Below are 22500 nucleotides of genomic sequence, written 5' to 3'. Positions count from 1 at the left end.
TATTTCTCTGTTTTTCTTTTCATAAAGTTGGGTATTCGGACGCACAGAGTGTTTTTCTTTTGCTTGCGTGTCCTTTAAAATAAGCGCCCTGGTTGCATTAAGGCTGGATTATTTTTCAACCAAAGCCCGGGTGTCGATGGGACGTGTTCCGGCAGTTGTTTGCTTTTACACTTAAGTATAGATTACGTTACATGTCCACTGGGGGCCGGTGTCACATTTACTGAACCACAATGTAGACAAAACATTGAACGGAAAATTTATTTTGGGGAACCATAAAATATGGATTTGCAAATAGAAATTTCGACACCCGCACGCAAGGCGCACTTCCATCTGCTACTTTTTATTTTCCATTTCGCACCCGTCTCCCGGCAGGAAGTTGGTTAATTCAACCAATCAGCGCGTTGAGGCTCCTCTGCGAGCCTCTGCATCCTGCGGTTACCCATAGCCCCGCAGGTCCGCGTGCGTCGGCAGGGACGTGTTTTCTTCATTGGTGCACGTAGAAGCGTGATCCAGCCTTCACCTCCTTCACCGCGGCCCCTGCAATTTAGCAACCAGCCCGAATCCCGGCGCCTGAGGCGTCCTCCTAAACACTTACTTTCATGGCGTCCAGCGCCATCCGCAGGTTGCTCTTGTCAGCGGCGTCGGGAGTGTGTTTGACTAGCTCCTGTTGTTTGGGAGACAAAATGATGAGGTCACACTCACACACACACACACACACACACACAGGTGTGTGTGTGTGTGTGTGTGTGTGTGTGTGTGTGTGTGTGTGTGTGTGTGTGTGTGTGTGAGGGTATGTGTGAGGACATGACAGGGGTTCAAGGGTTTGTGGGGACCTTGATGCACCCAAGACTTTCTTGGGTGCGTGTGCGTGTGCACGTGCGTGCGTGTGTGTGTGTGTGTGTGTGTGTGTGTGTGTGTGTGTGTGTGTAAGTGTGTGTGTGTGAGTGTGAGGAAATGACAGGGGGGGGGCTTGTGGGGACATAATTATTCCAAAGCCTTTCTCACCTTGATCAACCCCCAGATAACGGGTTTCTTCCAAGGAGTGTGTGTGTGTGTGTGTGTGTGTGTGTGTGTGTGTGTGTGTGTGTGTGTGTGTGTGTGTGTGTGTGTGTGTGTGTGTGTGTGTGTGTATGCGTGTGTGGTGGGGGGGGGGGGGTGGCTGGGTTACATGGAACTGGGAAGTGCTACAAACCAATTAAAACCATCCTCCTTTCACCCCTCCCCCCCTTTTACAGGCGACAGCACTGACCTCTGATTCATATATGAGTCATTACTCAGTGTCACACATTTATCAGTGAAATTGCGTGTGTATTTTTGGGATATATTTCAGGGACAGGTAAGCATACAAGAGGCAGCTCTCCGTTGCAAAAAGAAATACGGTGTGTGTGTAAGAACTTAAGTCTTGTTTCTTTTTTTTTTTTTTACCAGCGCCAATAACCCTGAAAAGACTCACACAGGATGGAGACAAGCAGAACATTTCAAACTATGGCTCCTGAAGGGTGAACATTCCCGGCAGAGTCAGTGCAAGCGCGGCTAAGACGTGGAATATGTCGCACCCGTGCGGCCATTCCTGGAATTGCACTAAAGAAATTCTGACGCTTCATCAGTTAAAGAAGGTACAGTATGACGTGTATGGGACATACTATTTTTTATTTATTTTTACTAGTTTTGTGGAGGCACGTATACTATCAGCGATGAGGAGATGAAGAAAAATCAAGTGGAAACCCACGCGGAGAGCACAGGGAGAGCACGGAAGGTCCACGTAACTTTTGACAACCTTTTGAAGCGCATTGACATTTATTTGATGTTTTGATTGTATCTGTTTGAACAACATACAAATCCTCCCAGTTTGGGGTTTACCTGGAGCAGCAGGTGGTACTTGAGGACTCTCTGCATGGGAACCACCAGCAGATCTCTCAGCGTGAACTTCCCGTTGTTCGCCCTCTTGGCACATTCCTGACACAAATACACGAGTTAAAAAAAAAATATCAAATTCATGCTGCTTTTATAACCTTTAGGGTGGACCCACAATGAAATATGACATAAGGATCATATAACTATACGCAATATAGGCACTAGAGCAGGATTTCTGACCGTTGCAGATCCCAAGCGGTTCAAGCCATTATGGGGTCCATAGGAAGATATTTAATTGAAAATGTTCTCATTAGAAATTCTTAAATATTGTAAATATTAGTATTTTACAATTTTTTCATGAGAATTTTCTATTGAGCCTCGTTCACATAATGAGACTTGAACTGAAAATGTTATTTTATTATGTAAATTTATTGTTTGTGTGTGTGTGTGTGTGTGTGTGTGTGTGTGTGTGTGTGTGTGTGTGTGTGTGTGTGTGTGTGTGTGTGCGTGTGTGTCACCTCCAGCTTGAGGCGGATGTCCTCCTTCTCCTTGCAGATCAGGTCTAACACCGCGATTGCGATCTCCACCTGACTGCAGTAGATCCCATAGATCAACAACCTGGAGGAGGAGGAGGAGGGGAGGAGAGAGGAAGGAGAATTGGGAGGAGGAGGAGGAGAGAAAGGAGGAGTAGGAGGAGGAGGAGAGGAAGAGAAGGAAAGGAAGAAGGAAGTGGAGAAGGAGGAAGGTGGAGGAAGAGTGGAGGAGGAAGAAGGAGGAGTAGGAGAAGGAGGAGAGGAAGGAGGAGGGAGGACAAGGAGAGGAGGAAGGGAAGGTGAGGATGAGGAGGAGGAGGATAAAAAGGAGGAAGAGAAAGGGAAGAAAAGGAAAAGGAGGAGGAGGAGGTAGAGAAGGGAGGAAAAGGAAGAGGAAGAGATGGAGGAGAGGATGGAGGAGGAGGAGGAAGAGGAGTAGAAGAAGGAAAGGAGGAGAGGAAGGAGGAGGGGAGATGAGGAAAGGAGAGAAGATGAGGAGAGGAGGAAGGGGAGGTGAGGAGGAGGAGGAGAAAGGGGAGGTGGAGGAGGAGAAGGAGAAGGAGGAGGAGGAGGAGGAAGATGAAGAGAAGGAGGATGAGGAAGAGTAGTATAAGGAGGAAAGGAAGAGAGGAAGGAGGAGGAAAGATGAGGGGAAGAGGAAGGGGAGGGGAGGAGGAAGAGGAAGAGAGGAGGAGAGGAAGGAGGAGGAAGAAGGGTTAGAAGGGGGAAAGGAGGACAGGAAGGAGGGGGGAAGACGAGGAGAGAAGGAAGGGGAGGTGAGGAGGAGGAGGAGAAAGGGGAGGTGGAGGAGGAGGAGGAGTAAGAGGAAGAGAAGGAGGAGAGGAAGGAGGAGGAAGAGGAGTAGAAGGGGGAAAGGTGGACAGGAAAGGAGGAGGGAGGGCGAGGTGAGGAGGGGAGGAGAAGGGGAGGAGGTTAATAAACACCTTTTATACATTTTGACAGAAAAATGTCTTGACGAACCTTTCCTGTATTTTTACAAATATTAAACTTGCAATATTTGTATTTGATATTTATATGAAATCAACAAAATTCGGAATATTTATATATATATATAAAGAAACTGTATATATACAGTATACTGTGTATATATACGTATACTGTGTATATATGTATATATATATAGTATATATATGCAGTATATATATATATAAATATATATACTGTATATATATATATATATATATATATATATATATAGGAATTAAAAAAGCAAAATATTATAAAAATATAACACATGTATTAATCTAGATGTGTAGAAATAAACACAAAAAAAATCATATATTATTTGCTATATTTCGCTTCTGCATATGAAATATATAAACAAGAAGCAAAGAAAATAAGCAAAAACGTAAATGCTTATATCTCATATCAAGAAATATTAGTTGTATCTTGCTTAGTGTCATTTATTTTTCCCATTTAGAAAATAATTGCTACATTTTTTACGTATATGTTTTTGCTTGAAAGAAAAAATATATATAGGGAAAATATATATTTATTTGCTTACATTTCCTTATTCTTGTATGTATATTTTTCTGATTTCGATTATTCTATTTAAAAAATGTCTTCCAAATTAGTGTTGCACCGGCTTCAGAATTTGCCCTTCTATCATTTCACTGCACCGTATGTGACCGCAGCAGACATAGAATTGTATAATTTCTGATATGGCCTAACTAGTTGAATATTTGATGAGTAAAAATGGAGTTGGGCCGATATGAGAGTGAATATTGAGTAGTTATAATATGCGACCTCTGACCTCTCCTTGTAGGTGATGAAGATGTGGTAGAGGTTCAGGGCGTTCCTGTTCAGGATGGAGTCCTGCACGTCCACCATCAGGCTCTGGTGGACCTTCACCAGGTCCTGCAACCAAAACAACACCCCCCAAAAAAATGAATCATCATTTTACACAAAACCAGAAAAGATTTTTGGGAGGACAGGGGGGGGTTGTGGAAAACCTACAGGAATGTTGAGGAAGACCTTTTCGATTTCTGCCGCTGAGAAGAACTTCTTCAGCGGATTCAGGAAGTACTGCACAGAAGAGAGATCGGAATTAGAAGCTATTCAAATTCTACTATAATTGAACTGCGGTGACTTAAAATTATATATAGAAGAAGAAGAAGAAGAAGAAGAAGAAGAAGAAAAATAAAAATATCAATCATAACAATAATGAATCATAATGATGACACCAGTATTATATTACTTTTTGAGTTTATATCCATGATCGGAGAAATCCCATTTTGATATCAAAGGCGCTCCCGCCCTTAAGCTGTGACGCAAATCGGCAGCAGAACTGCTTTACGGCAATAATTTGACGTCGCGGCGCTTTACGGTATCTGCGCGAGGGAGCGAGTGTACGTGTGAACAAACATGGACGGAGGGAACGTGGCGCTCGGGGAAATTGCTCACTGGATGGATCATGGACAGTTATAAGATTTGCCCGTCTGCCACCGCGCTGCGACTACACCAGGTGAGTGTTGACGACCGAGCCGATGGCGTTCTGGTGCACGTAGAAAACACAGGTAGAGTCGGTGATTGAAGCCTGCGCTTACCGGGGATCACCCTGAGTGGGGTGTAACGGAAAAGTACATTTACAAGTAGTGGACTGAATTACTGTCGGCAGAAAGTAACAAGTAAAGTCATTCTCTACTTTTGAGGAGAGCAACAAGCAATGAGTAATAAATAACATTTTTTGAGTAACGAGCCCAACACTGGACTGTAGGCAACACATATTCCTCCCTTGTATACCTACTATTCAGTAACTATGTCATAACTATCCATCGTCAGGAATACATCATTATTTAAAACAGTAAAGAGGCTTTTAACCTTCTCTATGGACTCCAGCGTCTCAGTGTATTTCTCCTCCGTCTGTTTGATCTCAGAGAGGCAGCAGCTGCGAACGTCCAGCTCCACCTGCTGCTTCTGGACAGAAAGGTAAACTTGTGGATGATCAGTGTGTGTGTGTGTGTGTGTGTGTGTGTGTGTGTGTGTGTGTGTGTGGGTATGTGTGCGTGCATGTATATGTAAGCCTATACAGTGTGTACTAGGGCAGTGCAAAAAAAATGTCATCATATTTTTTTATTATTATTTTAGTTAGTACTTTATCAGTATGATGATATTTGAACATAACGTCACATAGTTATTTTATATATATATTTTCTTTCATAATATTATATATTTTTTTAATACATATTATCTACATTGTTATTTCCAGGAAACACAGCAGCTTAGGACTGTTTTATTCCAATATGAAGCCACGCACACGTATTATATACACATATTTAATTCCCTTGTTTTTAACCTAATTTCAGGGACAACATCGGTTCAGTGTAAGACATCCAAAATGAAAATGCTCTCTATGTCTAGTTGTGTGTTAACGGTGGGTGGAGACTCTGACTTAAAGTTACAAGTATAACCAAAAGTGCCAAAAAAAAGAAAGGTCCAACAACTGCTAATTATTTATGTCAAGTTATTATTCAGATACATCAGTCCAATCAGAAGGAGATCGCTTGTCGTCAATTTGACCCTTCGCTAGTTTGATTAACGTTACCATAGCAACGGGAGGTAAATCACATGACGACGCCTGACTATGCCGGTTCAACAATTTAAAACCAATTTCTTTTTTAAGTTGATCCCAATGACTCCCATCGAATGTTTTTTCGGGTCTAACTCGACTCGAACGGCGGCGATGAACGGTGGCCTCACCGTGGGTGCGTACGGCTCCGTCCGCATCAGATCTTCGTAGATTTCGTCCCCGTCATAGTCGTCCTGCACCCCATAAACCGCTGCGTACAGGTCCTCCTCTTCATCACCACCCTCGCTGAGGAAGACACACACACACACACACACACACACACACACACGCACACACACACACACACACACACACAAACGCACACACAAACGCACACACCCACACACTATCTATTTATCTGTATATATAGAGGGAAATAGATGGGAAGATAGATATCTAGATGTAGAAATATACACACACATCGATTGAATATCATTTACTATACATATATACATATATAGACTGATATAGGTATAGATATGGATATAGACATTGACATATACAGTAGATATAGGTAGGTATAGATATATAGATATAGATGTGTAGAGATAGAGGTTTAGATATGGATATAGACATATAGATGTCGGTATAGAAACAACATCGATCTATCTATCTAGACATAGATAGATAGGAAGAAAGATAGATAGATAGATAGATAGATAGATAGATAGATAGATAGATAGATAGATAGATAGATAGATAGATAGATAGATAGATAGATAGATAGATAGATAGATAGATAGATAGATAGATAGATAGATAGATAGATAGATAGATAGATAGATAGATAGATAGATAGATAGATCCTTAAGCCACTTTCACAAATGCACTGTAAGCCTGAAATTATCCAGACTTTAACCCGATGAGCTGTATGTGTGAACGCAAATGTCCGAAGCATTTGACCCGGACATTACCCGTACTGTACCCAGCCCTAGTACAAAGTCCAGGTAATGTCCGATCGAGCGGTTTGTGGGAACAGAGCAGGTAATTGTCCGGATCATTCACAGCGGGCAAGTGGGCGTGTCGCGTGTTGATGACATCTCTATCGTGCGCCACTAATTTCCCTTGGTGAGAATCTTTGTGCACGCGTAGGCTTGGGCAGATTTACGATTAAATCGTCCAATTGACATTGATGACGGATTTCTTTTTACTCACGCATTGAAACGGTGTAAGTGCAGTTTACCGTGTTCTGAAACTGGAGCAGAGAGGGAGGGGGAGAGGGAGGGAGGCGGAGGGAGTGAGAGAGAAGGGGCGGAGGCTCTCGCCCTCTCTGCTCATCGCTGTCGAGAAACTTCTCGCGATCATTCTTCCCTGGACAGTGCCGTACAGAAACTCTAAAAGTGGCAGGAGCTCAAAAAAAATAAATAAAAGGCACATGGACCCCCAGCTCCGGTTCTAGGCATTTTGCCGCTCTTGGCAAACGGAGCAACACAGCAGAGCTGATAACTGGGATGCGGAGGGACTGCCCGTCGGGGCAGTCCCCCCGCTCTATATGCAGATCGTGTGATAATAATATAGCAACATATAATAAATCTCATAGAGAAATATTTTGATTTATTTTAATTCCTGAGTTTCTTACTTGGCGTGACAAGGATGGACAGGATTAAGAAAGAGCACATTAGAGGGACGGCTCTGGTTGGACAGTTTGGTGGAAAAGTGAGAGAGGCCAGATTGAGATGGTTTGGACACGTGTGTAGGAGAGGTGAGAGTTGCACTGGGAGAAGGAGGCTGAGGATGGAGCTGCCAGGCGAGAGGAAAAGAGGAAGGACAAAGAGAAGGTTTATGGATGTGGTGAGGAAGGACATGCAGGGGGTCAGTGTAAGGGGGGAAGATGCGCAGAACAGAAGGTATTGGACCCACCCCTAACGGGAGCAGCCCAAAGAGGAAGAAGAAAAAGATATTTCTTTTCGTTTGTTTTAAATGTATGTATGAAATTACATTTTAAAACACTACTGAGTCTCCCTGTTGCTTTCTGCTTTCTTTATTATTCCTTTCCACTCTCGTTTATATTGCGGATACGTCCATATACATGGAGTATCAGAAGCGTATCCGTATCAGTATCAGAAGCGTCATTGCATCACGTCCTACCTCCTACACGCTCTACTCCAGGCTCCGCCTCTCGACTGAACCAAACAGATTATTTCCAGGTAGTGTAAACGCATCTGACACTGACAATCGGACGTTTTTTTTGCTACATGTGTGAAAGGGTAAATCCGGACATTGTCCGGACATTGCCCGGAGTGCATATGTGAAAGCAGCTTTATAGATATAGATATAGATATAGATAGAGACTTAAATTTAGATGTAGGTGTATAGATATAGACATACATATATAGATATACATATAATACATACAGCTATGGATATGGACATATAGATATAGATGTAAATATAGTCATAGATAAGGATATAGATATATAGATCTAAAAGCCCTTGTACACACTCCATCAGGTCCTCCAGGTTGTTGTAGATGTCCTCGTCCTTCAGGCTCTCCTCAGTGGGGAAGGGCCTGGGGAACAAGGACAGGAGGTTCCATTTTGAGTGCATATTTTGCATCGCTTCTTTGTGAAAATGAACATGCAACCACTAAATTGTGGGTCTCTAGCCTGCACACAGCAGCGTTTTGTTTTTTTCCACTGTAAACGCTCTGAGGAAGTGGATGTGGTGAGACCAGAAACTGAGCTGTGGTTTCAGGTGCACCGTGCACTGAGAAATGGAATATATTCAGGGTATGGGTAATAATAATAATTATAAGTACAGCTGCAGGTAGCAATACACAGGGTCCAGGTTGGTTGGTATGACGTGTGTGACGGGGTGACGTCTGTGACGTAATGCTCTTCAAGGACTGTTTGCAATGCTTTCGATTTTATTAAGGTTAATGTTATAACTAACCTTTAACCTAATTATTTCCAAACATAATAAAGTTAAATAGTAATAAAGTAAATCTTGTCATTGTGTAATTGTTAGAATAAATGAATAAAGTAAAAAGATAATGTTACATTATCCGCGTTCCAAACGCAACACCTACTTCATGTTTATGACGGTTATCTCTGTGCTTCTGTGCTTCTGCGTATGTAGTCTGTCAGAGTTCGTGTCTTATATTCCTTTAGTTAAAGTCCAATCGAAAAGTCCATTTGGGGGATTAATTATCTGAGGTATTTACAAATGCCAGGTCTAATATCGGGCAGGCATCTTGCACAAAACTCGGATGACGGCATGTTGGAACTGTCCCGAATACAAGTCTTATTCATCGTGTTCATGGATTAGTCGGTTCCATGACAGCCCTATACCACTGACGTCAATTTTTCATGAACAAAAACAAAGTAATAATAATAATAATAATAATAATAATAATAAGTATTAGCAAGTTACAAGTATTTTTCAGAAAAATATTTGGTTAGAATAATATACTTACTTAAATCCTGCTTGCTGTGCGATGATCGTGTAGGAGAGTTTGGACAGAGTTTCCATCACCTGAGGGATGGAATAATAATACTACTTGTGTAAATATAAATATAAATGTATTTCTTCTCAATTTTAAATGAGCTGAGTCAATGTCAATCAAACTGTGAAAGTCATTTACAGACCCACATAAACACAGGGAAATGTACACACACACACACACACACACACACACACACACACACACACACACACACACACACACACACACACACACACACACACACACACACACACACACACACACACAGACATCCTGGCCGTTTCCTATGTGAAGTCTCGACCGTATTGTGTGTGTGTGTGGAGGCAGGAAAGGTGTACAGTGTATCCGTTTTGTAAATTTGGTTATTTTTATCTTGCCGGCAGAAGTAATACAAGATATGAGACCGTTGAAGCCAAGGCTGCAGCAAAGGGTCCCAGCAGTCTCTAAAGATTCAAAGAATTATTAATGATGAGAAATATCTATTTATGATCTCGTCAAGTGAAGATACACATGTGTTCATGATAAACACTGAGACATATCAGTTTAATTTACTCATAATACTGGAAGGAATCCAAACTGCAGTGCGTGTGCGTGTGCATGTGCGTGCGTGTTTGTGTGTGTGTGTTTGTGTGTGTGTGTGTGTGTGTGTGTGTGCGTGCGTGCATGCGTGCGTGTGTGTGCGCGCGCACAAGGGTGTGTGTGTGTGTGTGTGTGTGTGTGTGTGTGCGTGCGTGCCTGTGGCCGTGTGTGTGCGCGCGCATGTGTTTTTCGAATCAGAATCACAAGCCAAATTTGCCAAGTAAATAGGATAAAATGAAGTTAAATAGGATACAGTAATTACGGTTAATACGTTTAATGAGGATGCAATTAATAGGTTAAATAAGTTAAACAGGATACAATTTATAGGTATGCATTATATAGGATACAACAAATAAGATAAATGGAATAAAATGATCAGATTAAATAAGAGAACTGGGGTACAATGAATAGGTTAAATGGGTTACAATGAATAGGTTCAGTTAAAAAAAGAGTTATAACATATTATACTTTGTAATTAATTAATTATTTCGTTAATTAATTAAACCTTAACGGTAATAATTATAGTTGAGGTGATGTTCTAGGTGAAATGGGATAAAATTATAAGCTTCAATAAGTTATATAGGATATATATATAGGAATATATAGTTGAAATAGGTTACAATTAATAGATTAAATAAGTCAAATAGGATAATATGAATAGGTTTAAACGGAAAATGGGATCTAAGAAGATCTACGCAAACTATAAATAAGTGCAGAGTCCAAATAAAGAACTGAACACAGCAGAGGAGTGTGATAAAAGGGAGATCAACAAAGCATTAGGTAGGTTAGAACTTTGAGTAACAACTCCATCTCGCAGTGGATAGATTTGTAGATGATAGTACATCCATTTGAAACGTGGCAGCTTCTACTAGCTCGTCTTATCTCTCACAACCTTCTGTTTGCCTGAGGAAGGTGGTTTCCTCCTCCGCCCAGGTGCGTTCACAACGGCAGTACAAAACGACAAGTACAAGTGTGAACTCACAATCTTTTCTTCATATTTTTATTGAATGGCTTTATTATTATTTAATAATAAAGTATCTATCAATCTATCTATCTATCTATCTATCTATCTATCTATCTATCTATCTATCTATCTATCTATCTATCTATCTATCTATCTATCTATCTATCTGTCTGTCTGTCTGTCTGTCTGTCTGTCTGTCTGTCTGTCTTGTCTACAAAGACAAGAACCGGTTACTGGATTGTTATGGCCATAAGTTGTCAAATTTGATCAAATTGCCTAGAAAAATCAACTAACATACATATACATACACATACACATACATATATACACACCCATACACACACACACACACACATATATATGTATACATGAATATGTATATATATGTAAACATGTCCCAATTGTTGCAAGAGACTTTGAAGAAAGAACATCATGCATATATGCAGGATCAGTTTTGACGCGTCATACAACTCACCCAAATTAACATGAAAAAGGCAACAATCACCGAAAAGCGAGTTTTTGGCATCCCTGACTGTAATAACCCTGCTCTACCGCCGTCCAAAACGCACCAACGCACGTGCAGGGTTCTGGTTCCGACTGTCACAGCAATATTCAAATATCATTAACGCGACAAATATATTTATTTTGGGGTGCACGCTTTGCTGTTTGCTGTCCCTATTTCATATGTTAAAAAGTGGTTGCCAAAGGGGGCAACCAGAGGCCACAAAAATGGTTGCAAAACGGGTCACTCTGGTTGCCAAGGGCAACCGGGCAACCGTTACTGACCAGCCCTGTATAATTAGGGTTAATATTTCTCTCAATACCAAATTTATAATAGTTCAACTTCACCGTTATTTCATTTATGGGAAGTAAGAACTATGAGAGAATGTAAACTGGGAAAAACTCATAAAATGTTAACTGGGAGCTTTTCTTTATTTTCTCAATAGCGTCAATAATGTTTTTATTATTACAAAGTGCAGACACTTCCGAGGCGCTTTCAAAGGGACGTGCTATCTCGCATCACGCCTACATGGTGAGAAAGCCACCAGCGTGTCACGTGGGATGAGAGACAAACAGCCGCAAGCTCAGAAACAGCTTCGAAGAAGAAAAAAAAAAAAACCCCACAACACAGGTTAGTCCCTGTGGGAGCACGCATCCAAAATCCACACATCTCAAATCCACACATCTCAAATCCAAATTCACACTGAAGAGACCCAACGGGAAAGAGACAAGAGAAACTTGCCGTAGAGGCAATGGTGCGGTGGCTATGATGTTGATGTATTGTTTCCTGTAGTGGCTTTTTTTTTTTTGTATTTTGGGTCATTTCACAAAAGAGACATTTAATTTATTTAACTTAATAGATAAAAATTTGAAAACCAAAAAATGCAAATTGTAACATGCAAAAATGATTTTTAAACTCCTTAATCCTTATGGGATTTTATGAATACCGAACAACAGAATGAGACATTATCCAGTTTTCTTCGTTTTACACACATTATTGTGTTTTACGGAGGAATTCGTTTTTAACATTAAAATTGAGAAATTTTACTTTGTTTAGCCGTGGTGCATCAAGATTTGATCACTTTGATTAAAGTATTATTTTACATTATCAACTGACATAGATTCCTTATTAAGGGAAACACAAACGTCCTTCCTCCCGCCAGCGCAGTGAAATGTAGGTTACACAGTGGACTCATGCAGAGCCCCACTGAAGAGGATTAAACGCGCTGAGATTTGCGATGTTCTCTTTGGGATGTTTCGGGATCCTCTGGGGGGTGGGGTGTTGAAGAGATTGAGCTTCATTTCTAGTTTGGCTGAACACGTCTTCCTGGCCTCCGTCCATCACACCACGACCACTGACCCCAGCAGGCGCCGGCTTGGTTAACAAGCAGCGGTGAAGCATGTTCTCCCTGGTGGAGCAGGAGCCCGTCTGATGGAAAAACCCTGGGACACGGCCCAAATGACGGCGCCCGCCTTGGACGTGTGCACACCTCCCCTATGGGATTAATGGATCGGCAGATTGGATTGCGGCTCCTTTAGGGCAGCGTTTCCCAACCTACTTGGTGCCACGTGCACACTTTTGAAAAATAATTAGATTCAACTAATTGTCATTGCACAAGTACCAAGCAAACAAAATGCATTTCACCATCCTAGTAACTGTGGTGTCTCGGGGCAGTGGGCTGCCATATAGTGGCGCCCGGGGAGCAGTTAGGGGGTGAAGTGCCTTGCTCAAGGACACATCAGCACACTACCAGGAGGAGCCGGGGATCGAACCGGCAATCTTCTGATTATTAGACGACCCGCTCAACCTCCTGAGCCACTGCCCACAAAAAAAACATGAGAACTAGGTTTATTACAGTATTATGGCCTTTCTAATAGTGATGCAAGACTCGCAACGTCGGTCATAACGAACAAATCTTTGAAATTACTCAGGAGTCTGGAGTCACTCCGCTAAAGGAGAGGGAGGGCAAGCGAATCTGAGGACTAAATCAAAGTGCAGGGCATAAAAGCTCCAGGCATTTGGCATAATTCATATGGAATGTGACTGGTTTATACTTTGCATTCCACGGGAATAAATCATTTCGACGGTGTTAAACGATTCTTGGGAGAATTCCGTTCACAATTCAGAGCCGAACAGGCTCTACTGAGCCTCGCTCAAAGGAAGTGCTCTGACTGAATCGAACGTACAAAATCAGAAAAAAGGGTTATTAAAATTCAGCTACAATTTGATGCAAAGTGTTCCTTCCAAATTAAATGTGTCAACTTTGTTTCCAGATTTGCAGAACTCACCCAAAAACATTTATAAATAGTGAAATGCAGGAGTTGTTCAGAAAAAGGCAGTGGACTATGACTATGACTATCACTATGACATCACAGTGAATGTATGTTTCCACAGTTAAGCTGAATCAGCCGCAATCCGCCAGAGAGCTACAAACCCACTGACCTACAGTAGTGTATTAAAGAGTACATTCACAGATCCCTTCAGAGAATTACTAGAGAAATGTGGTGAAAATGTTGAGCTTTTACTTGCAGTGCGAACTACACCAGTCGCCCTGTCAATCCGCTGTTGGAGCTGCAGCGGCCACGTCAGCCGCGCAGGGGCATTTCTCCAGGCTTGTAAACCGTGCGCGGCTACGCGAGCCTTTTCCGTAGAAACAAGAGATAAAACGACTTGTAAAGAGTGTTTTATATGAACCTATTGTAGCAGAGACCTGGAGCTGCGGTCCCATTGGCTTACTGATCCAGACCCGTTTTAAATACAAAGATCAGAACAAACATAATAATAAAAACAAACATACAGGTCACACAGAGAAGTAATGCAAGCACATCCCACTGCCCAAGTTCAACCATGACAGTTGTAGATCACATTTCAATTATGTTATGTATGGCAGGCCACCATAAAAAAAAACTTTTTTTTAATACTTTTTAACTGTATGACTGCAGGACCTTGTTGAACTTAATGTGTCTGCAGAGATCGTATAGGACATGCTGTGAGACAAGATCAACATGTTGTAATGTATTAGTAGTAAGCACAAATCCCAAAGATTGTTTCATACTTTTCACACAATAAAAAAAGCATTGGTGCTATTTCAGACATAAAACTTATTATCAAACTGTTTGTCAATAATATTGAAATCACTATTGTTTCCAATACGGCTCCTGTCTCCACGACAACATGGACGTGGCTGTGACGCCTCACCACGAAGCCGGTGGAGCCGGTGGAAAAACCGCGCTCCGCCCAGGGCCGTACGCTGCGCCAACTGCTGTAGTTCTACCGTTATATATACTAAATATATCTTTTTTTCTTTTCCAACAAAGGAAAAGACCCAAAGTACCTTTGCAGCTTCTGTTGTGGTAAAGAGCACATTATAGGGCTTATATCGATAATTTGTCGATATTTTGGGGGGTGACTGATGGTGCTTTCTCAAGGTATTTACACGCAATAAATGTTAGAAATATGGATATTATGACCAAGCGAGCAGATCCATTGATTAGAACAGTGTGTGAAGTTCATAAAATGACATGACATGAACATTTAACTATATCACAATACTAAATCCCAAAATCCCAGACGATTAACAATATATCGATGGAAACATCGATCCCTGACACACCAGCCTGGAACCATGACAATTCAATGACCTGGCCCCATTTGCTCATTTTGAAGCTTTGAAAAAACACATGTAAGCCAATTCAAGGCCAAACAACACATACGGAACTGATGACAAAGAAAGGCTCTACGCCTGTGGTTGGCGTGATTGGTCGGTGTTGTATTACCTTCCCGAAATCCCGGACATCGAAGAGGTCGAAGGCCTCGAAGAGGTCGATCTTCTTCATCCCAAACACGTTGTAGCACGACGTCAGGAAGGTGCGGATGTTCTTCAGGCACAGGAACTACAGAGAAACAACGTACGGTACCGTGAGCCGCTTGATTCTTAAAACGAGATTCGGGGGAATATCAAAATATTTCATCTATTGAGTATCACACGTAAGCTGCCATTTGTTAAGATCGAGTTTGGTCATTTACTATGTTACCTTGTTGTTCAGAGTCCTTGGATTTTGAGAAGATAAATTGTATTCAAAATGTAAAAATGCATTTGCAAAAATGCTAAGTACATTTTGGAATTTTCAATACATTCACATGAGTTTTTCTGAGAAAACTTTACATATATTACAAACATAAATTAAATGGATTAAGATAAGATAAATTAATACATATAATATTAACATAATAATATATTAATAAGACACTTTATTAATCCCCGGAGGGAAATTCAGGAATTATGTTTAATTAAGGATTAATGACCCTTGTGTTATTCATGTTCTAATTTCATGAGTTTTTCCTCATTTTCCTCATCCTCAAGGTTTTAAACATTCCTATAGTTTATTCAACACTACGATGCCTCACAATGCCTCATAATAAAGTGACAACATTTTCCGATTAAATCATGAACCAGCTACAGCAACGACAAAAGAAAGAAAACCAAAGAAATTATATCCAATGGAAAACCGTAATGCATTCATTTTATATAGCAATGTACAAACATCTCCACATGCAACCCCACACACACACACAGAGTCCAAAGTGGAAATAAATTAGGATGTTTTCATGCTGCTTTTCAAAAGGTGTGAGTGTGATCAGCACAGACAAACGGTGCTTAAAACACAATATCAAACTATAGTTTCTTTCATAACTCTAGTAAAGGTAAATACAGCAAAAACAAGATAGCAAAAGTTATTAAACATTGACGTTATTCATTAAGAATTAGTATTTGCGTTAAGATTGAATATCACGCCGAATATAATGTAATTCATAAATAAACATTTTGATTGCTTCAATAAAAATTGTTTCATTGAATTGAATCAATTTTATTTAATTTTATTTAATTTTATTTAATTTTATTTCATACAATGTGTCATAAAATATTACAATCCCAAACAAAATTGAATTTCTCCACAAAAGCACTTGGACGGAGTGTAATTTTATAGTTCATTTATCCTGGTTTATCGTCAGATATTGTTTAAACTTATTTAAATGTAAGTGGTATATATTAAATTATTTGAATGTATACAGTAGCCCACATTCATGTAGGTTATCCTTCCACAAAATGGAACGGCTCTGGTTATGTCAGACCCTGATCCCAGATTAGGGTTTTTACTTCTCCAGAAATTGCTCTGGAGGCAAAGCTGCTGAGGGTTCTGTGTCAGTCGGAATTATCCAAGATCACAGGGACACCATGTGAATTCCTTTTTCATGGGAGATTCTGAAATAAACATGGACGGGTGGGGCTGTCCGGTTCATCACTCCCAATAAGAGAAAATGTTCATTTTAAGATCCTTCGACGTGCAGGGAGAGACTGAGAACAAGTGGCGTGGAGAAAAAAAAAACCCAAACCCTGTTGTTTTCTGACATTCCTGTCGGTCGGCCACGTCCACTGCCCATGTGAGCTTTTTTTGGGGTCAGGCCGTTGTGCTTGTTTAAGGTGATATGTACTCGGAGATATAATTTTTTCCGACGTATTCTGCACTTTTGGCTATTTCGAAAGAAAGAACCCTAATCTATTCAAGTAGATTACGATGGTGACGGCTCCGGTATGAATTTGAATTCCAAACAAGTGACCAGGGAGTTATGATTAAAGTGGAAATCCGTGACGTCGTCTGCGTTGGGTAAGTCTCAGAATTCCATTACCAAAAAAAAAAAAAATGGAACCTTCCGGCTTTGCCACCGTTTTCTCTCTCAGACCATCCCTTCCCGAAAGTACGTCTTCTTCCGATTTTTTCTTTTTCTTGGTGACTTGAGGTGGTGACAGAGGCGGACCCCGCCACCCACCCACACTGGATACAGCGTATGGAGGAGGATACGCGTGACGCAAAATACACCGAAAAAGGCTGTTTCCGAAAAAGGTCCAGCCAAAAGAAAAAAAGCACGAAATATGGGATTTCTTTTTGCAAACCAATGTTCACGATTTGGCGATTTTGACGAACGTTGCCGATTACCACTTTAAAAAAAAAAAAAAAAAAACGGTTTGCTGACTCTGCGACGTGTACGCGAGACAGGAAGAGAAGTACTAAGAAACAGAATGTTGAAGATTTGTGTCTCTTAATCGTGGCGGCTCATCGCAGAGACGCCCGCGATTACCCGCAGCCCCCTGGGGTCCTCCTCCATCTACAGAGGAAGTGGGTTCCGCTCTCTGTCCGCATAGTTTGAACTCGAGTTCCTGTTCTATGTCATTTTACTGAATTTGGTAAGGGTTCTTGAGTGCTCTAAAATAAATTCTAAAATGATAATGGAGAGACGCCACGACCACAGCTTTAAAGCCACATAGACTTATAAACTGTATATATAGTGTATATTGTAACCCTTAATCTTTAAGTATATATATATATATATATATATAAAAGACGTATAAGAATCAGTAGCTTACCAGATCGACTAACACAGCCTCCAGGAACGTTTTGTTTTTATTTTTTGGATGAGGTACGGAACTTGGTCTTTCATAAAGAAGGACAGATTCTTATTAAAAGCCACGTTGCTGTTTCCAAATACACTCGCGGCACATTTTGATCGTCCAAAAAAATCTATTTCGCGTCAGAAAACGACGATGTGATATGCGTGTTTGTAGAGTAACCGCTGCAGATCTGTGATATAATCCCAATTATACTTGTGTTTCTGAATATGATTTTGTGCCGTTTGTCTCGGCGCATGTATGATGTGATGCTGTATCTTCAACAGTCCTCTGTTGAAACGCAGCATTTAAATGTACTCACCAGCTAGTCCAGATAAATAAATATTGAGATGAATAAAAATAGAAATAAATATGTAGTGTGAATTTTATTAAAAAACAAAAAATTGGCTTCTATCCTTCAAGGCATAACAATTAAAAATAACAACACAACAACAATTATATTTAGCAGTTTCACAGCTACCTGTCAATTAAATGTTGATTTAAGTCATTTCTTAAATCTCTCCCACTCCCTTATTGCCTCATTCTACTTTTTATTTCCTAATCCACACACACACACACACACACACACACACACACACACACACACACACACACACACACATACACACACAGTATTTCACCATCAGTGGTAGAAAGTAACAAAGTACAAATTATATATGTACTTTTTCCAAGTATTTAACTATATTCAGTTTCTTTGGACTTTTACTCCACTACGTTTCAAAGCAATAATAATAATAATAATAATAATAATAAGAAGAAGAAGAAGAAGAAGAAGAAGAAGAAGAAGAAGAAGAAGAAGAAGAATATATTATAACTACTACATTTCTAACGCAGTCCTGTAACTTCAGGGTTTTTTCTCAAGTCTGATTTAAATTCATATCCATTTTGTTTTGTGAAAATATGGATTCATATCAGTGTGCATTCTTCAAATCAGCATTAATTTTAATATATCTATCAAAAGCAAGAAACACAAGGATCTGTTGAGCACTTCAGGGCACATAACAGACTGAATACGACTACTTTCACTTTTACCAGAGTTGGTGCGTGTGCATCTGAACTTTTAACCAAAGTAGAAGCTCTGAGTCCTTCTTCCAGCACTGGTCACCGTCAGCTCTGGAGCGTGTTCAGTCATTATACCCAGGCCTTGGTTTAGAGGCAAAAGCTGAGTAAAAGCAGTGTCCTCAGAGCTCTCAGAGCGACTTATGCACAGTACACTGCTCCCTGGGCCCTCTGGTCCTTCTCCTTCATGCTCCCTGCCTCCGCAAACATCCCAGCTCAGAAACACAATGGAGCGTCCATTTAAAACACAGAGCCACTGACGCGCACACACACACACACACACACACACACACACACACACACACACAGGGTGTGTCCATTTAAAACGCTGAGCCACTGACACACACACACACACACACACACACACACACACACACACACACACACACACACACGCACACACACACACGCACACACACAGACACACACACACACACACACACACACACACACACACACAGGGAGCCTCCATTTAGAACGCTGGGCAACTGACACACACACACACACAGACACACACACACAAACACACACACACACACACACACACACAGGGAGCCTCCATTTAGAACGCTGGGCAACTGACACACACACACACACACACAGACACACACACATAAACACACACACACACACATAGGGAGTTTCCATTTAAAACTCTGAGCAACTGACACACATCCAGACCCACACACACACATACACACACACACACACACACACACACACAGGGAGCGTTCATTTAAAACGCTGGGCAACTGACACACACACACACACACACACACACACACACACACACACACACACACACACACACACACACACACACACACACACACACACACATAGGGAGTGTCCATTTAAAACTCTGAGCAACTGACACACACACACACACACACACACACAGGGAGCATCCATTTAAAACACTGAGCCACTGACACACACACACACGTACGCACGCGAGCGCACGCACACACACACACACACACAGGGAGCGTCCATTTAAACGCTGAGCCACTGACACACACAGACACATACACACACACACACACACAGGGAGCGTCCATTTAAAATGCTGAGCCACTGACACACAAGGAGCTAGAGACCGAGCCCAGACGGCCTACAGCTGCAGGCCACGGTGGCCATTGTTCATCCACTGGGACAGATGGATACCCAGCGATGGAGGAAATATGATGGAAAACATGTTGGTTTTTTTAGAGAGACTGACTTTAAAATAAAGAAAACTTCGATTCAGTTTTTTTGTTTTCTAAAAGTTGGCGACATTTTCTTGTTCATTTATGTTATTGTTTGCTATTACTATATTGCAATTATTTTCGTGTTTCTTGTTCATTTTTTTGGTTTATTTTCTTGTTTTTTGTCCATGTATTGCTTTATATTTATCATTTTCATTTATTCATTGTTTGTTTTTTGTATTATTACTATGTTTAGTACATCGTTTATTGTGAGGTTTATTTGTTATTGTTTATTGTAAATTTCTACATTTATTGCATATTTCCACATTTTTGTATCATCTATTTAGTGTAGTTTCTATCTTTATTTTTTCCTTTTTTACCTGTATTACTTATTACTTATCTGCTTAGCTGCTGTGACACTGCAATTCCCTTTGAAGATGAATAAAGTATCTATCTATCTAACTTATATGCAAAGGAAAACAATAAATAACAAAGCAAATCCAAGGAGTTGTAATATATTTAGGATGAATATAAATATTATTTCAATAATATGTACATTTTCTCATCATGTTTCTTATCTGTCTTCTTTGTGATAAGTTGAAAACTGCAACAACCGACGGCAGAAGGGAACACGTTAATCAGAATCAGAATCAGAAATACTTTAATAATCCCAGGGGGAAATTACTTTTGTTACAGCTCCAAATCTACATACAACATATTTACACACAACATATAATAATTATTAAGAAACATATTTATATATATACGTATAAACATATCTATATACACATGGTAAAGTGTAAAATGTGCAGTTAAAATGTGCAAAAACCTCATAATCCTCATCAGTAAAGATGAAGCTTTTGAAAATAGTGGCATCTCCATCGCTTTCACACACATTCTTTCATTTTAGGTGAATCCAGTCGGATATTGTGCTAATGGTTTTGCATTCGAGGAGAAATTTGTGCAAATGTTTGCGATTGCAAAGCTTCCACTTAAGGATTTTAGAGCGAGCTCCAAGTAGCTGAACAAATACTGTAGCGTTGGTGTGTCTAACTCAGGGGTGGATCAAAGTCCAGATTTTATCAAGTCTCTCCAGTGAATGGGAGGGAATCTGTTGGGGGGCGGGGAGGTCTTATTTGAACCAGCCCCATGGGCCTGGCACTGTAACACTATGCTGGGAATAACCTTGCTCCATCATAAAGCCATTTGCAGTTACAGTAAATAATTCAGAAAATAAACATGGGAACACAAACTACCAGTATAAGTTGTAATTCATTCTAATTTCCCGTCGTTCCCGTTGGGCTGAGATGACAAAGTCTTAATGACAGTCACTGTTTGGTAACTTATACTTTATATTTTACATTTTACTACATTGCTAGCGCACTCACATTACTTTCGGGGTTTTTTTTTCAGGATTTATATTTATACATGAAAAGCGTTTATTTTTTTGTGCATTGTCATCAGGATATGCACTCGCCTGCCAAATAAAAGGTTATAATAAAAATCATTCTATCCATATGGACATACAACGATAATATTGACGATATATCCGTATATATTGGATACAGTATTTGTTTGCATTAGGATATGTATTTGTCTAGTTGCGATACACACCACGCAATACACTACCAGTGAAAGACGCTACATTGACAATATATAGACGACATATCGTAGATATATTGCAGTCCACTACTATAAACACTTTTATTCAAATAAAAAGCTTTATTTGAAAAGGAACGGTCAAAGTTTAAACATGGATTGCAGCAGCTGAGTAATAGCCTACTACCACTACTACTAATACTACTACTTCTACTACCACTTCTACTAATAATACTAACACTAATGTACATCTTTATTTAAAAAAAAAACAGCCTTATTTTGTACATATTCTTATATATTTTAAGAATATTTGACTTATTGTTTTACATTTATGTTTCATGTATGCACCGAACACCAAGACAAATTCCTTGTTCATGTAAACTTACTTGGCAAGAAATACTATTCTGATTCTGATTCTGAATAATAATAACACTACTACGACTTCCACTTCTAGTAATACTACTACCACTAAACTAATAGTACTACTACTACTAATAATAATAATTATAATAATAATAATACTTCTACTACCACTTCTACTAATACTACTACTACTACTTCTACTACCACTTATACTAAAAATACTACTACTACTAATAATAATAATACAACTACTACTTCTACTCCACTTCTACTAATAATACTACTACTGCTTCTACTACCACAACTACAAATAATACTACTATTACTTATATTACCACTACTACTAATACTATTACTACT

General features: G+C 40.1%; 1 protein-coding gene across 1 annotated transcript in view; it reads right to left on the bottom strand.

The window, feature by feature from the left end:
- Nucleotides 1-22500, bottom strand: part of LOC307238629 (guanine nucleotide exchange factor VAV3-like) — a 53711-nt gene that overhangs the window by 30452 nt on the left and 759 nt on the right. Inside the window, exons 2-11 of the mRNA XM_080011697.1 lie at nt 15243-15359; nt 9392-9450; nt 8420-8485; nt 6108-6222; nt 5229-5324; nt 4365-4433; nt 4162-4265; nt 2373-2472; nt 1861-1956; nt 596-664 (exon numbers count right to left, since the gene is read on the bottom strand). Of these exons, the coding sequence (XP_079867823.1) occupies nt 596-664; nt 1861-1956; nt 2373-2472; nt 4162-4265; nt 4365-4433; nt 5229-5324; nt 6108-6222; nt 8420-8485; nt 9392-9450; nt 15243-15359 (891 nt within the window). The remainder of the gene's footprint in view (nt 1-595; nt 665-1860; nt 1957-2372; nt 2473-4161; nt 4266-4364; nt 4434-5228; nt 5325-6107; nt 6223-8419; nt 8486-9391; nt 9451-15242; nt 15360-22500) is intronic.

Source organism: Zeus faber (genome assembly GCF_960531495.2).
Source record: "Zeus faber genome assembly, chromosome: 12".
Classification (NCBI taxonomy): Eukaryota; Metazoa; Chordata; class Actinopteri; order Zeiformes; family Zeidae; genus Zeus; species Zeus faber.
This window is presented reverse-complemented; position numbering and strand designations above follow the sequence as displayed.